The sequence below is a fragment of the Cebidichthys violaceus genome, unplaced genomic scaffold (assembly GCF_023349555.1).
Source record: "Cebidichthys violaceus isolate CVI_PGR_0920_01 unplaced genomic scaffold, fCebVio1.0.p SCAF_8, whole genome shotgun sequence".
In the NCBI taxonomy this organism is placed as follows: Eukaryota; Metazoa; Chordata; class Actinopteri; order Perciformes; family Stichaeidae; genus Cebidichthys; species Cebidichthys violaceus.
Genome location: NW_027176964.1, coordinates 14444180 through 14461881, shown reverse-complemented (window position 1 = coordinate 14461881; position 17702 = coordinate 14444180). Strand labels below are relative to the sequence as shown.

Here is a 17702-nt window from a genome sequence, read left to right as displayed (position 1 = left end):
TCTCAGAAGGCTAACTGGTCTGGTCTAATGGTGCTCCAAGCTGTCGGAGGATTTCCTAGTTATTTATTGTTATTAAGCATTAACATTTAAAATCCAGCTGCAGGGTACATTGTCATGGCATTTTCAGTTTCATTTATGCACCTCTGGTGGATATTGTCAGCGCAGGGCTTTTTAAAATGACACGCTCTCTTGGCCTGGGGTGGAATGAGGTTGTTGGTACTCAGTGGGTTTTGAAAGGGCTTTTGAATTGTTAATGACAATACGATTTTTACAGTACATCTGTTGCTTTAATCCAAATTCTTAGTTGACGAGGTTCTAGCTTTACAGTGAAATTGCACAAAAAGGAAGTGGACAGAGTTCTCATAGGAATACAGGCCAGTCAGCCTGAGCAAAAGCCACACAAAGTTCACAAGGGGCAAAAAGGGGAGTTGTTGAACAATTATTAAAAAGAAAACACAAATGACCTTTCTTATAAAACCCCTTTTGAAAGGTTAGGAAAATGCCACACATCTCACCTACAATGATCCACACTGTGCTGCACTGAACATCTTCTTCCTCTTTAATGTTAGAGTATTGGTGGCTGGCTCATGTTGGCTGCAGGAAACCATGCAAATCTATGAGTACCCAACTCCATCCTTCCTAGCTTAGAGTCATGCATTACCTTGACAAATAGTCAATGTCAAAGAGAAATAGCTTGCTCAGACAAGTGAAAGATATCTAGCACAATATGTAAAACAACAGGATAATCGTTCGTTTCTGATCATTTATTGAAATCCTTTGAATAACTAAGCAATATAGAGGAATATCATCAGGTTTGTTAAGCAGGCCTGTCCAGTCAACACAAGTTGGGTCAAATCATTACATAGTTAATTGCAATGCTCAAACCCACACACTTCCAACAGTTGAAGCCTGTTCACCTACAGTACAGTACATACCGCACAAATATGACTTACCCCCTATTAATGCACCTGTTTCATTCATAAGACCAGCGGCTTGCAACAACCAACACAATAGTTACAAAACTGTGCAGTATAAGCAAACAGTCTTAAACTCTAGAGGCAGTTAAGATAATGGAGGCCCTATAGGACCCAATCGTGCATAACTTCTATAATGGTCTTAATTTGTAAGTCTCGCTGGGCTGCCTGCCATAAGCCCCAACCAAGAATCCTCCGATGAGAGCGAGGTGCTAATAACAGTATTTCAGATCAACAGCAACCTACAGCAGCTCCAGAAGACAGCCGGCCGACTTCCCAGCTTCACTGTTCAGATTACTGTCTGGTTTCATAAAAATTCAACCTCTTTCCATCCACCGTTATCTTTTTGTAGGTTCATACCAAAGGCCAAAGAACAAAAAAAAAAAACGATATTCCAATTCAAGAAACTTTGACCTTTTAGCTCCTATATAGAAATATTCATCATTCTTACGCTACCCTCAGGCCAAATATTAAGAAGGCATCTGATAAATGGCTAAATATTTAAATTTGTGTTGCTTTTACACGATGTGGTTAAAGCACTCGTTTGCTTCATTGGACTCACACTTGGATCAAAGCAGCCCAGAAGGAGCTCCTTTTCTGAGACTTCATTAGGCCTGACCCTGACTAACAGCACTCCCCTGTGGTAAGTCTGTATTGTTACAGTTCCTCGCTGTCCTAATGAGACTGCCAAGACCAACATCTTACACAGCTGTTGCCTTCCTACATTTATATATGGGCCTATGTGGATTTGTATTCATATATGCATTATGTGTATCATCTATCTTGCACGCAGCCAGGACTAAGTATGAATAAGCAGGTTTGTGTCAGGTGGTCATATTCATCTGACTGACAGGTAAAGCAATCCATTGCCACTCTAAATTGCTCACTACCTCTGCTTCGTAGACCTTTTGAGATCGAACTTATTATCCCGAGACGTCTTTGCAAATACATCTTGCCTCTGTGATTTCTACACAAGCTATTTTTTTACTAGGATGACCGCCTGGTTACGCAACATAATCATTGTGTGCAATCATCAGCTCTCAGAAATAATTGTGTGTTTATGCATTCTGTGGGCAAGTCATTTAAGAGATGAGCAATCACTGCGTAGATGGACCGGTTTCAGACGTCCCCGGGCTGGAAAATGTAGATTAGTATAATAACAAAAGATGCATACAGGCACTTGTGGAAAGGCAATTCCAACTGTGAGTGCGTTCGTTATAATTTTGAGGTTCACTGTGGCAGAGGCGATGAGTTGTGATTTGAATAGTTTATGAGACAATGTTTCCTCTGGTAAATGACAAATCCCCCACGGTGCTGCAGAGACCACTCAGTGCTTGAAAACTGACTTTCCCAAGTTTGAGTTGGGTTACACTTAATTAAGGCATTGTTTTGAAACGGGACATTGTATGGCCTATTGCAAAACTACTTCCTTGCTACTTTCTTGTGTCAATGCAACTTGTGAATCGTTGTGATCTTAAACCCCCTGAAAGCTGGGTTGGTATCTTCCGTATTTTTCTCTTCAACAGTAAATGTCCCTGACTAAAAAGCAAAAGTAGTTAGGTTGTTGCTTTAGTTGAACCTGCAATAACTGTAGCTGTAAACACAACACTGACACATCGTCACCTTTTAAGTTGATATTGCAAACCTGCCCGCAAACAGTTGCTTATTTGCACATCCAAGCAGACACAGAGCAACGTTCTTTTGGAGTTTTGTCTCTGGCTCTGTAAGTCTGAATAAAGAACTGAATGTTCTCCATATGGTATAATAAATATCCGGCTCTTTAGCTGATAAACGCTCCTCTACGTTCACTTCTTCTCTAAAAAACAGCTGCCTGTCGAATACGCTGATGAGAGACATCAAAATTGTTGACCGTAAAATCAAAACAATGAGCTGAAAGATGCTACAAAAGCCCTGTGGAGCTGAGGGGAACCAGAGTCAGATGATGAGTCTGCTGAATCCCCATTGGTGCACAGAAATAAGTGACTGTGATGTCACACAGTTTCCAACAGAGCCCCAACCACTTCTCCCAGGTAAAATAACAGAAATGTTGGGCTCATGAAGGAAACCCATGGCTCTTAGAGAAAATATCTTTTTCAGGGCCTTTTAATAATGGCAGTATTCTTAAATGCCCATGCCTCCATTATGTATATCACAGTTTAGGCGGCCCCTAGGTTGAGCTATCAAGTCACAAAATATGAGTTATAGCACACCAACGTATTTTGCAATAACTGCCAACCAACACCCGCGACCATCAATCCACAAGTGTTACCGTTCTAGCGAAGAAATGACAATCGAAGGTATAGTATGTGCTAAAGTCTTTACGACACATGTGCTTCATTTAGAGAGCTGGCGTACAGTTACGACACGCGTCCCAGTCTCAATGACATACATGACGTACAATCCACGGACCACCAGCTCTGTCATTTATCAAAAAGTTTTACAAAGTCAACCAAAGCACCCCCCCCCCCCCCCCCCCCCCCCTTCGATGTTAAGTTCAGGTTGAGAGGGGGATCGGTCACCTTAACCCCCCCCCCTGGCAGTGTCGATGGGGGAGAGGGGGTGGAGGAAGACGACAAGGACGGATGGAAAGAGTGGGCGATAGAAAAACAAGGAGAAAAGGGTGAGAAGAGGAGGAAAAGCCAAGAGGGTGAGATAAGGAGAGAGGCGGACAGAGGGAAAGGGCCTAATTGAAGAGAGGAGGGGAGGTGAGGAGAGGAACTAATGGCCAAGCCCACAGCTGGATCACTCGGATTAGTGAGGGACTCATAAATAAACCTGTGACAGCGATAAATATAGTATGGCTGGTCATCAGCACATTACCCACGTCCCCCAAGGACATGGGGACTGCCCAGCGTCTCACACACACACACACACACACACACACACACACACACACACTGTGACTGATGAGCGGCTGATTGAGGATCAACACTACAAAAATCCCCAGAGGAGAAAAAAAACTGCACACAAAAGGTAAGAGTAGATGAAGATGACCTTTAACCTGCGCTGGATGACATGAACAGTGAGGGATCGAAGACAGAAGCGATGGAATCTATCACTCAGCCGCTGTGGAGATATAGTGGTTCTTATATGAGGTTGTCAGTGATCAAGCCTATCAGGCTTTAAGGAACACAGTGCAATGTTTCTGAGCTGCCTCATGGGCCTAAAGGGCAATATCGTGTCCAGAGTGCCTTTGACAGAATTTTTAATTCCTGCTGACATTAGAAAAATAGTTCAAACTTGTAATACAGGATGATGAATCAGGTCGGGAAAAGTTCAGTTTACCAAAAGTGAAAATAATGAATGAAATGACATAGCACTTTGCTATACTTTGGCACTGGTAACATTTGACCTTTTTATAATATACTACTATGAATAAGTGGAATTTCGCATATACAAAAAAGAAAAGAAAAGAAGAATGCTGCAGTAGAAGGTACGTTGTGGCTCAAGAAGGCCAGCCATGTAGATCCACATCCGTCTGTGAGCACATCCTAGAGGCTGCTTCCCTTGACAATGTGGAAGTTAAAAACCATGCATTAGGAGGCATTTGCTTCGACTTAGAGCAAAAATAATAACTTCTATTTCACATGTCATTATAGGAGACATTGTCCAGAGGCCCACATAGCTTAGAGAGGCATCCCAAGTAGAGCATGATGGCCCTGAGGACAACATGAGAAAAGAGCAACAGGGTTGCAACAACCAATGCATGGGGAAGATGCATTTAGGTACAATTTGTAATACAAACAATGCAGACATTAACACAATGCAGATGTGTTAATGCTGCAGGAGAAATGGTGATTTTCAAGGGGGAAAAAGAGAGAGGGGAACAATTACCCAGCATGCCCTCCTGGCTTTCAGGGAAAACCCTGGTTTGAAATGAACAATGCCTATGTGCCAGTTAATGAATACTATACAATCTGAATTTACAGTCCAGCTCAGTACCAGCAAATCTTGCTGCAGTAATTTCTCAAAATTAGACCAGCACCACGACGTTACCTTGGACCAAGGATCAATATAAGTGATGTAGAGCTTTTAAAAGACTCTGGGTAAACTTTACTTCCTCATTAACATGGCAAAAGTGCATTCGCACAACTTGAGATTCATAATCAGTTTTGATTTAAGTATAAATATACTTGACATATTTCAAACCAATGGGATTGTATGAATACAATCTGTCACTGTTGTAAATGTTCCAAAAGATGTCTGCAAACACACACAGGGAAAACTATTTAGAACAACCGATTGTCTCAGCGATAGTTTGGGGCGGTTTGTCAAACTGACGTAGTATTTCAGCTCATAATACTTGTGTACAGCAGTCAGAATAAGATGAATAAACAAGATAAATAAAGTCTTTATTATCTCAGGTCAGACTAATCCTAAAACTAATGGTTCCACCCAAGAGTCGTATATCACATAATGACACAGAGGGGGTTTTGAATTGCGTCTACTGCTGTGCTGGTGGTGAAGCTGACACTACAGAGACGGTTGCAGATTGGTTTGTAATGAGAGCGGCACGCTGCAAAATATCTGCCCTCTGATAATACTGACGAAAAATGAAAGCAGCTCCAGCGGACGATGATCTCTGCACATATAGCTGCTGAGGCATCAACTTAAAAGTCTCAGGCGCCGCAGACTCTCTTGTGCTTTAATTAAATGGTTGTAATGAAATCGAGGCTGAGTTTTGAATACACAATAAGCAGTTTAGGATAGTATTAAAAGGAGCATTTACTCCAAATGTGAAAGGGGCCGATGCCGACCGGTGCATATAGAGGTGTTCCTTTGTCGGATGTGGAGCCCTAAACTTTCCCCACAGCATTGCTGGAGTCCTTCTGCTCGGTGCGTTGACACTTTGCTCATTCTTGCAAATTAATTGAAATGGAAGGTATCGGACGCATGAGACGCAAATTAAACATTTCAAACGCATCTAATCCTCAAAGCCGACCAAGCTCAGAACAAGAATTCTCCAGTGCAGCATTTAGTTTGCTTGGTATGTTAAAAGAAGAAAACAAACACTTCTGAAGTTCATCGGCACGCAGACTTTTTAAGTTGAACGGCATGATTGAGTTTGTATGCAAAACATAATTAGAGGAACATCGACACCGAAGCGTATATATCTGCCGTCTGTGGGGTGTCTCTGGATGTTCTCTTCAAAGGGTCGGTTCATTGAAATGACTAATAAATATATATATTTTTTTCTCAGGTACCTCAGTGGTTTTGAGATATCCATCTCTTAGATCACATCCAACACTCTAATATGATCAAAGCAAATGGGTTTTACCAACTAAATCATTGATTCCTATTACAATTCAATGATTTTTCTATTTTGCCATTTTAAATGCTGGTGTGACCAGGCGCTATAGTTCGTCTACTAGAGGACACTCACAAGCTCAAACTCCAAATGTCCTGCTCAGTACAAATACTGTTTATACCTAAATAAACATCTATGTAGGTATTGGCCTCCAAAATCCAGTATCTGTCAGGCTATAATCATAATCATCACTTAGTAGATGTTCTTACAATATTAAGCACAGCTGTATAAGTATGACTCTGAAAGACGATCTGTGTGTGCAGAAAAAGCTGCTGAGGTGTTCAGTTTAATGTCACCACTGTGGGTGGAACACTTTGACGTTTTTACCTTCCCATTTTCAACAGTTTTCTTTAATCTTGTCCATCAGCAGCTCTGTTTTATTATCCTCCATCATCTTTGTACCTATTGGCCAAGAATCATAACACGGCTCAGCTCCGTTCTGATTCTATCCAGCCTTCTGCTTTAGTTCAGGCTACATTTTACATGACGACGTGTTCAGTAATAGGCTTTTAATCTGAAAGAGCTGCGAGAACAAAAAAAAAAGCACTCAGTAGAACCAGACTCACGGTAAGATTGCTCGACGTCGCCTCCTTGTGGCCGTAGATGGAGCTGCACTCCTTCAGACATTACGAATACTCAACATTAAAGTGCCAAGCAGCGTCTCTGTGCGACCTGGGAGACGCGACATCTGTCAAGTCGTCGACAAAGCAAATGGTCTGATCCCAGCGCGCGCGCACGCGCGCACACACACACACACACACACACACACACACACACACACACACACACACACACACACACACACACACACACACACACACGTCAGCCAAACCCTCCGCGAGCTGCATACAAACTTTCATTTAGCAAAAATTACAAAAAATGCATTATTCATCCAGAAATGTACTGAAGGCATTCAGCGGACACTTTAAACGGTTTCTAGAACAGCTGAACAGTGAGTCAAGAGGTGTGGTATAATATTTTATTCTCATATTTTATGGAATACAAAGCCCCCAACCCCCCCCCGGCCCGCCCCCCCCTTCCCCAAAGAGTGTGCACATCAGATCTGGTGGAAACTATCGGGACAAGGAAAAGAACAGGCGAGAGACAAAAGGAAGTCGTTTCATGGGCGTGGAAGTGTATGACTGCAATTTAATGTGTTGTTCATATAAAAAGTATAACTCTCATCATGAATGAACCCTTTTAAAAAAAGCAGCCATATCTGGCTCGAGTCAGTTGATAAAAGGGCTGCAGCCATGACAGCTGAACAAAAAAAAAAAAAAAAAAAAATATGATTTAACAAAACATGAGTGTCCTTTTTGTAAAAATAAAACTTCTTTCCATCGATCTGTTCCATTATGACTACAAAGTTAAGTGTTCAATCATGTGCGACAATAATTTAGCTTTACATGACTGCAGATTCAGTCGACTTTCCATTCTTTTACAAAAAAAAACTCTCGCTAAGCTGCACAACAGGAATGAAATATTTCCCCCAATCTGACTTGGGAGAGAAACAAAATTATAATTACAAAAAAAAAAAAAAAAAAAAAAAAAAGGGACAAATAGCGGAAGGGATAAGAAAACAGCCAGCAGGGCTGCAGATGAATGCAACCCTCATATGTACTAGCAGCCAACCTAGGTCCAATAATGTAGGCTTCTTCAAAAATGGCTCTGAGAAATCCAGGAGTGTGTTTTGACAGCTAGCCAAAAACGCCCCAGTGCATCTGTACCACTGGAACCATAACGCAGACTCCCATCAACTGGGAGAAAAAAAAAACTGACTGAAGCACATTGAAGTATTTTCAGAAAAGGTCTGGCCAAAAGGTCTTTGCTAATCTCATGACATGTAAAAACCAACCAGCTCGAAGACACGCTGGGATGGCAAAAACCACGGACAAGTATAGTGAATTAAAAATAACATTAGTAACATCACTGCCATTGAATCCATACATTTCAATGAATGACTAAGTCCATTTCAGAAGATCGGGGGAACCCTAGAACTGTCACACCAATTATCATGACACGGTTTGTTTTAGTTCACCCCCCCCACCCCCCCCCCCACCCCACCCCACCCCACCCCCCAAGAATGAATTGTAATCTTTTCCTGACCACTACACATCAAAAACACACCAGAAAACAAGTTAACCCAATACAATACACACAATCCAAGGTTCACAGTCCGAGAAGGTGCTGTTTGAAAAGAGCCTCAGGTCCTCTATGTCCACGTGTTAAAGTGTCTGAAGCGGTGAACTGGCAGTTTCACCTTTCAGCAAGAGCAATTCATGTGGTGGACACTGAAAAAAGACATTTAAAAAAAAAAAAAAAAAAAAAAGAAGAAAAAAAAAAAAAAAAAAAAAAAGAAGAAGAAAAAGACATGTTCAGGGTAATGGAGCTTCACCTTGTCAGCCACGTCTTTATTTGTCTTCTAACAGCTCTTTCTCAGTTGCTCTGGTCGGGAGAATAAACAGGCTGTAGCAGCTTGCCGTCCGTGTCTACTCCTCTGCTTCGATCTGCATTTCAATCCGTCCGTCCATCAGGTCCTCACACCATGTAGGAGTTCTGGTTCTTCAGCTTGTCCAGCTCTTTGCTCTGCTGCCTCAGAAACAGGATTCTGTGGTTGAGGAGAGAACGAGAACGTGAGTAACGGTTGGGCGGTAAAACTGCGGGTTGATTTCTCACAGCGGCAGGAGTTTTTGTCCCGCTGCTCTTTGCGGATAAGAGTCGGCGGCAGACTTACGTATTCTGTTGGATGGGGAGAGTTTTTTTAAGATGGGAGCGGAGATTTGTGATGTTTCTATCCTCAATCCAGACTTTGTCTGTTGAACGGCTCTCATTTCTCATTTTGTCAAAAAAGCAAAAGAATCGCCAAATAGGTGCAATTGCATTCAGAGGACATCTTTCCAGCTGGAGTTTCGGGCTCCACGGGTAATTACTCTACCAATAGTTTGACGCTTCATTCATAATGTTGGCATTCAAATTATTATTATTTCTAACTGAAAGCCTTTACCTTCTCTTCTCTCTCAAACACACGCGTCTCTGTAAATGTCTCGGTCAAGATTAATTGAAACAAGATAGATGAAATCTATTCTGCTTCAATCCATATTTTCTGTTGTTTTGAATTCAAAAACTACATTTTTACAGCAGTCAAAAACTGTTTAATCTCCTGCATGCACGTGTATTAACAGGGTGGTCCAGCAGCAATCTAACAGCACCATGAACTACATTTCTAAAAACCACAACAACACAAAACTTTGACTCGTTACAACAACGTGGCGAAGCATCGAGAAAGCAAGAGAAAAAGAGAGCTAGAGGGCAAAATTCATAACTGGCGATGCATAAATTGAAAGATTATGAACGTGTGATGCGAGCGTGGAAGAAAACGCAACGGTCGCCTCACCTCTGTTCCCTCAGTGTGGCTTGAATTTCACACACTCTGACCAGGGAGCGGAGGTTTTTCATCTCTGTGCAGATCTCAGACATGTACAAGCTGCCCATGTTGTGGATGTCCTCCCGCAACCGAGCCGCCTGACGGAGAGGGAGGAGAATTATTGTCAAGTCAGGATTATAGATTTTATTTTATTTATTTTTTTAAATCACACAAACACTGAAATTTCATCAATACTTTGAAAAGAAAGATCAGGATTGGCGGTCGTGCTTCAGTAGCTCCATAATGATGCTACTGCTAGAAAACACCGTAGTAACTAACTTTAACATTTTTACATCTCTGTGGGGGACAATACCTGTTTCTCAGTGTTCTCTGAAGGCCATCCTTGGATATGTTTGATGAGGCTCTCATCAAAGTGAGTCGCCAGGGAGGGGGTGAAGGTGCCGGGGTTGTCGGCCTGGTTTTGGCTGGTGCTGCCGGAGGGGACGTGGGTCAGCGCGGCACCAGATACGTTTGATCCCGTGCACAGAATCTCCTGGCTGATGGAGCGAGACAACAGATTACAGAGGTGTAGACGGCGTAAATAAAATCCCTTTTTGTTATCATAGAATATTTCAAACACAGCTCATCATAGTTTGATTCAATTTGGGTGAATAACAAACCTCACCAAAGTATTTAACAATGTTTTCACAACTTTTATCAAACAAATGTTCCATTTGAAACCTGACGCTTGCTGCTGTTGAAGTTTCTAACGTGTTTTTTGTAATTCAGATGTGAAAAGCCTTCTCGTTTTTTTTTTTTTTTTTTTATTCGTTCGCTTTACCTCTAAGCAATTTATCATCACAAACAAAATGATGTCTTCTACCTTCTCTGCTGGAGAGTTCTGGGGTCCTCTGGGCGCTTCTCTGCGGTCTGAGAGAGGGGCGCTGATCCTTGTTTACCTGAAGACATGCTGCCCTGAAGACGGAAGAGCAGACGGCAAGAGACAAATAAACAGGGATGAAGACAAAAAGGAGGGGAACCGGGGACGAAAAGATGCTCCAGTCATAACAAAGTGGAGAAGAACGATAAAGTGAGGGTGGGTTATTGGGACTTTTCGGCTACTTTTGGTTCCGCGACTCACCCTCGTTTGTGAAGACGTGACGCTGCCAGGGTGAACGCCCAGAAGAGACTTCTGGTTGCTCTGTGGCGTGCCGTTCCGCGGTGAGACGTACGGCCGCGGTGATGATGCATCAGACGTCAGGGAGACGGGGGACTGACTGGAGTGCTGGGCTGAAAGGGGGGGGGGGGGGGGGGGGGGAGAAGAGGTTCATTTCTACGCTTTCCTTTTGTTTCGATCATCTTACACGTGACGAATACAAGAAATTAAAAAAAAACTAAGCCTGCAGTAATTTTCCTTGCTCGGGGTGAAGAATGGCACACATAGGAATAATCAGTTTAGCAACAAGGCAGCCACAAATCTGAGGACAACAAGAGCAATTTAGAAGGCTTCTCGTGGAATATGGTTTCCAGCTCAGACTTTGTGTCAACTTTTTTTCTGGCACACTGGTTGTGATCGCTATGCAATCTGTTCCAACAGAGGGGGCTCATTGGGAATACATGGGAGGACATCTTTTGTTTTGCCATAGCCACTTAAAGGCATAACACTCAGATCTGATTTGATTTTTTGCCGGAACAGGGAGACAAACAAAAATTAAAATAATAATGTGTTTGTGTAGCAGATGGTGAGAAACAGCGAGGCGGCCGTACCTTGATTGGAGTGCTGAGCGGCTGAGAGCAGAGCAGTGATGTTGAAAGCAGGTCCAGCAGTGAGGAGCTTATGAAGCACAGACCGCAAGGAAGCTTGGGTGACAGCAGCTGCCAAGACTGGAGGGAGGAAAGAGGAAACACACACACACAACAGGTGAGTGCACAAACACGCACAGTTAATTCATAAAAAATAAAAAAAAAAATCAATGAAAAGATTCATCTTATCACCGGCACAGGAGTCGGTTCATGTTTGTGTAACTTTAACCATCAGAGAGCTATCAAACAATGAGCACACATGTATGTTCAGCCTCCCGCAGAATAGCAAGAACTTCACCATAAATGATAAGAGCACGCCCTGGTTAGTAACAGCAGAACACAGTCACGCATTAATAACAGGATCAAAACACACACAGATAAGGGATGGAAAGATATTGACTCTTCCCCCCCCTGTAAACACAGCTGTGTGCACACATATTACCGCGTCGGCCTGAATAAAATAAGCCATGAAGCTACAGACTTGAGCCCGACGCTTGTTTGCTGCGTGACGCACTACAAATCAAAGCTGAGCTGATCTGATCTCCAATCGACGCGGCGAAGCATCAAAACAATCATAGGTTGTTTGTTTTTTGGTTTTTTTTGTTTCGCCACAGAAGACAGCTGGGTTAAAAAGTGACAGCTGGCGTTTCTCGCTCACCCTCGTTGAGCTTGGCCATGTCCATGCTGCCGTTGTTCATCTGCAGAGCGGCCTGCAGCGCCGGGAGGAGCTGATGCAGGAGGGCCGGGTCCTGCAGCAGCGCTGGCGACGGCGACTGGACAGACTGAGGCACCTGCCCCGAAGAGGAGGAAGAGGAGGAGGACATGGCGGAGGGGGTGGAGCCTAAAGCACCGGGAGCAGAGTTCAGGCTCTGAGAAGAAGAGGAAGAGGAGGAATGGCCGGAGTTGGATGCTGTGGACTGGTCCCCTGATGTGGTCTCTGTGGAGACGGGCGGAGCAGGAGGGCAGAGCGTTACTCGACACAATATTTGTACTAAATGATGGTAAAAAAAAAAAACAATCTGTCTGTATATTAAATAGTTCTCCAGAAATTCTGCCATGCTTACTTGTTGAAGCTTTGTCCTGCAAGGCCTCTTGTCTGTAGTCCATGTCCCTGGGGAAACTATTTGCCGCCATCTTGACTGGGTCTTTCTGTCGTTGTTCCCTGAAGCAGATTAAGCAGAAAGCAGCAGTGACAAAGTGCAGGATGCTGGTCGACTCTGAACGCTAAGCTAACGATATTGTGTTCAGACCGGTGCGCTGCGTGATCTAATGGTACGACGCTGCATGAGGATGAGCATCTTAATTACGGTTTCAGGTTAATGTTGCATTGTCTCTCAGTGTACGCATGTGGTAGTGTCACTTTAAGAGGGCTTGCCTCTCCAACAGGTCCTTGGGCTTCTCCCACTGGGAGACCTCAGTTCTACAGTTGTAGTAGTACTTCTTCCCAGAGGAGCTGATGTGTTCTGTCCAGTCATCTGCTGGGTCCTGGTGCTGAGAGAGAGAGAGACAAGACATGGGACGTTATCAAGACCAATGTTTACATACACTAGAAGACTTTTTTAAAAAAAGACTGAAGACAACTAGGTTTGGGAAGTCTACTGGGGATCTCACAGGGGAACCAATTGCAAGCCACAACTAGATTCCTTTTAAGATTATTTCCCATCCTGCTCCTGGTGAAAAGTAGAAGAACTGTTGGACAATAGAGCAGAAACAGAAGCAGCTTTTGGACCTTGTGTCTGTGTGTCAAAGAGGCACTCTTCTTCACTCCACAACTCTACCAGTGACTCCTCCTCTTCCACAGTCCAACCTGTACAGTCCTCTCCATGTTCAATGACCACAGACCCTCTTAAGGACTTTATTTCTATAGCAGCAAATTTAGCGATTTAATCAGATCATCAGGGGAAAAAGCAATAAACATATCCAGATATATTATATTGTCAGTCATTCCCATGTAGGCTCCTCAAAGCACTAGCAGTGAGCGGCTCTTCAGCCGACAGCGTGGGGTCTCCATCGCTCTTCTTCAGTGTGTGTGTGAGGCAGGCAGGAGGATGCCACTCATCATTACATTACATTACAGTCATTTCGCAGACGCTTTTATCCAAAGCGACTTACAATTCAGTATCTATCTATATACCGTAGACGCAACTACGGGGTTAAAGTGTCTTGCTCAAGGACACATTGACATGAGACTAGTGGAGCAGGAGCCGGGGATCGAACCGCTGACCCTATGATTGAAAGGCGGCCCTGCTCTCCACTCACCCACATCATCGTCACGTCACGTCATCACAGGAACGGCAGTGAACATAATATAATACACACATATGCTCCTATTGGATGTTACAATATTCCCGCCATTGACATTCACTATCTGCATGAGCCGAGACTAAAAACGTTGGGTAAATATGTTCGATTTGATCTCAAGACGAGAAAAAGGACGACTAAAGACGGCTCGAACTACCTTATGTCAAACGGTCGAGATCACGGGAGCTGGTCTCAACTCTCAAAGTGTTTAAGTCTAAGACAAAAATGAACTACCGAGCCGACGGCAAAAAAGTATCACTTCATATGAATTAATACACATAAGTTCCCTTAATAAGTAAGCATAGGCGCTCCTGGATCAGGTCAGCATCCCTGACTTTCCGCCCTCAGTAATGGACAACAGCTGTTCCGTGTGGATTGGAGCTGGTATGTTTAATATTTATGATGACGTATATGCCGACAATTCTAGTCATTACAGCGATTCCAGGAAGACGACGTGCTTTGACCTCATCTTGTTTTTCCTATTTACGACGGCGCCGATTTCAAAAGTGACTTTTGCAGAAGATGCTTCAGCCTCAACACCATTATGTCAAGACGAAAATACAGCAAGGTGTCCTTAATCAAGATAAATATGGACATTAGTAGAAGTTGTTGATTATAGTAGGGTTTTGGTATTACAACAAACAAAAAGGGATACTAATGTACATTAACTACTGCCACAAAAACAGGTTGTTAAAATTGCAGTTTACAGTTTTACATTACCGCCCGACAGAAACGGAACATAAAGTATAGTTTTGAATCGTCTTTTTATTCATCCTGTGTTGTAAACACTGCTGTCACATCCTGCTCACTGCTGGTAAAGCTCATAAATGTTATGGGTGATCGGCTCCCCGGAGTATAGCATAGAGAGGTGGTGAGGGGGGTTTGAGTTAATAAACTGCAACAAAAGGTATTTTTGCAGCAGCAGCTAACGGCTAATCAAAGTGCTCAGGGCCTGTTAACCTTAAAAAGTAGAGCCGAGAAGAGCAAGAAGGCATAAGTATCAGTCGGCCTACGTAGCACAAGATAACGTTTAATAACTTAATCTGGGTCTCTTTAGTCGTTCCCTGTGTGGATTTCATGATGGAAGCACCAAGGTGGACAGATGAGGGGAAAACCTGCCTTTATAGCAACACATTTGTCACAGTATAGCAGCATACATCACCACCATCAGTCAGATGGCCTGTATCTATTATGCTGATGAACCAACGTCCAACGAGACAATGATGAACATCGAGTATCTTGCTTCATTGCTCAGTTCAACCAGATTCTGAGTGTGAATAATTACATATTATAATGAGGAAGTCTTAAATCAAAAAAGACCTTTTACTCTATAAAAGGGAGCCTGTTACATAAATATGATGTTTTAATCATGCATTGAGAGAGAGAGAGAGAGAGAGAGAGAGAGAGAGAGAGAGAGAGAGAGAGAGAGAGAGACAAACAGAGAGACAGAGAGAGACAGACAGACAGACAGACAGACAGACAGACAGACAGACAGAGAGCGAGCGAGCGAGCGAGCGAGAGAGAGAGACAGAGACAGAGAGACAGACAGAGACGGAGAGAGAGACAGACAGACAGACAGACAGACCGAGAGAGAGAGAGAGACACAGAGAGACAGAGACAGAGACAGACAGACAGAGAGAGACAGACAGACAGAGAGAGACAGACAGAGACAGAGAGAGACAGAGACAGAGACAGAGAGAGACAGAGAGAGACCGCTACATAATGACCCAATGCTGTGTTCCAAGGTAGCGTGACAGCGATTTCTACAGGAAATGCTGAGGATATATCATCAGATGACACCAGACAGCGTCTTACCCTGTCTGCAGGCTTGCTCTGAGTCGCATGCGAGTCGGAGCCATGGTGGGAGCTGTTGTTGTGAGAGTTCTCCTGAGGAGAGCCGCTGGTCCCTGAAACAAAGCCACTTATCAGGTCACAGAAGATACACAATGTTCAGCAGAGGACTGAATCTCAGGAACTGCAATCGCCAAATAATAAACACTCTGAGATCGTTCTAGGTTTGCATTGTTCACGTTCACACAGCAGTAATAGCTATGATGTGATCTGATGGCAGCGAGATGACAGTAATCTAAAGCTTCACTTTGTTCTCCATCAAAGTTTTAGTGTAAAAGAAGTCCACACAGTATGTCAGAGATCAACAAAAAAAATATTTGTGTACAAAACTGTTAGCTGAGGCTGAGAACCAATAGTTTGCCTGCATCCACAAAGATCTGATGTTTACGTCCATGCATGTGTAAGATGACCAGATCCGGGCTTACCATTTTTTCCTCTGACTGCGTGAGAGGTTTTGGCCTTGCCATGCCCCGTGCCGTCTCCATGTCTGCTGACGGGACTTTCGTCTGAGCGTCGCAGCATCTTGAAAGGGGGTGTGGGGTCTGATGAGCCATCGCGCACCTTGTCATAGCGGTGGAGGCTGCTGGACTGGCTCTTTGGCTGAGATTTATGGGTCTAAATTGAATTAAAAAAAAATTAAAAATGGCAAAAGGACTTATTGGGATGGGTCGTTTTTGTCATCTTTTCCTTATTTTGTTTTGAGTGAATATTTGTGTGAACTGTGTATGTAATTAACATAATAGGAGTATAGGACAACAGTTTCTAAGGTTCTGCATCTACAATATAACTTCGTGAATTTTTCAATGTGTCATTCTAATGGAAAATACTACACCTTGATTGGCTACGTAAGAGGAAAATAATGACAGGTGAGTTAACAATTACATGTGTCGTACCTGATAGGATTGTGAATCCCTTCTGTCGTTGCACCTGTGAAAACACATAGAACAAACGGCAATTTAACGGCTAGGTTGATTTTGTTACCCTAGCTACACACTTTTGTGGAACGTTTTTTTTTTTTTTTTTTTTGGCAACTGACAAATAGCTGCCGTTAGCTAGGTTAGCTTGATTTGCCACCTTAGCAACAGCTGTTTGCTCATTATGTCACACGTAGAAAATAAGAAATCGTATTTAAATCACATCGTACACACTGTGGCCTATACACTGACGGTAACCATTATCACGTTAGTTAGCTAACATTGCGTTCACATGTAGTTAGTCGATCAGCTAAATATCCGGAACCCAGAGCTAATTGCAGGACAAGCTGTTAGCTCGTAGCACTGACAGCTAATGTTAACAGTTAACGTTACAGGTAAACATGAGTCACTAATCTACACGAAAAAAAGGTAAACCCCACGAATAACTTTGATAATGTTATGGGTTGTGCTTGAATTACCCATCGCTGACTCTTGTTGGTTTCCTTGCATACATCACCATCAAGGCCGTGGTGATGTGTGTGTGTGTGTGAGGGGGAACCGTGGCCTCCTGTCTATCTGCTCTCTCAGTTCTCTTTTCTTCAGCTTCCTGATATATCTGGGCTCAATCTATCCTACCAAACAGATACCTACAAGCCGTGCATCGAGCACCAGCACTGCATAGCGGGTGGTCTTTATCGCAAACCACCCTCAGTGCATCACCTGACATGTAGATATACGGTATACGCTTTTAGCTCGGCCGATGTTGCTCAGCGAAAAGCAGCAGAGTCAGGAGGAAACGGCGCAGACGAACTCCTCGGTGATGGTTAGCTAGACAAATGAAGTTCCGGTTGGATCTTTCAAATTAAAATGATTATGGAGTCGGCTACAGCTCCAACCGTATTGAGTAAAGAAAATTACCACAATGAAGAAACATTACATTAGGTAGACTTCATTGCGTTTTAGACAACCCAATGGATAGCTGTGAAATAAAAAAGAGAAATGGTTACAGTATCACTAAATGGGAAGGGATGGGCTCTGAAAAACTGCTGCAATTGTTTGAAAATAAAGTAAGTCACTCGTGTAGAAAAGAAATACGAATATGATAATGAAATGATAATCATTACAACACGGGAAACGTCCTTGTACGCAGATCTTTCATATAACAAAACACATTTTATATTGACAAG

The 17702-nt window shown here is 43.1% G+C and overlaps 1 protein-coding gene across 1 annotated transcript; it reads right to left on the bottom strand.

Moving 5' to 3' along the window:
* Positions 1–8358: 8358 nt before the first annotated feature.
* On the bottom strand, positions 8359–17308 carry LOC137866060 (WW domain-containing adapter protein with coiled-coil-like). Its single transcript, XM_068701714.1, has 13 exons — positions 16995–17308; positions 16495–16528; positions 16027–16216; positions 15566–15657; positions 12825–12940; positions 12514–12611; positions 12108–12386; positions 11414–11530; positions 10788–10936; positions 10530–10621; positions 10020–10203; positions 9677–9804; positions 8359–8890 (listed from the first exon to the last, which is right to left on the bottom strand). The coding sequence occupies exons 1-13, from the start codon at positions 17033–17035 to the stop codon at positions 8821–8823; spliced, it is 1590 nt and encodes a 529-aa protein (XP_068557815.1). The 5' UTR covers positions 17036–17308; the 3' UTR covers positions 8359–8820.
* Positions 17309–17702: the final 394 nt, after the last annotated feature.

Bases quoted from the DNA above. Each gene is read 5' to 3' on its own strand.
- LOC137866060 (XM_068701714.1), bottom strand. From the start codon at position 17,035: ATGGTGATGTATGCAAGGAAACCAACAAGAGTCAGCGATGG. The intron at 12,941-15,565 runs GTAAGACGCTGT...TCTCTCTCTCAG, and splicing joins AGAGCAAGCCTGCAGACAGG to CACCAGGACCCAGCAGATGA. The intron at 11,531-12,107 runs GTGAGCGAGAAA...TCCTCCCTCCAG, and splicing joins CATGGCCAAGCTCAACGAGG to TCTTGGCAGCTGCTGTCACC.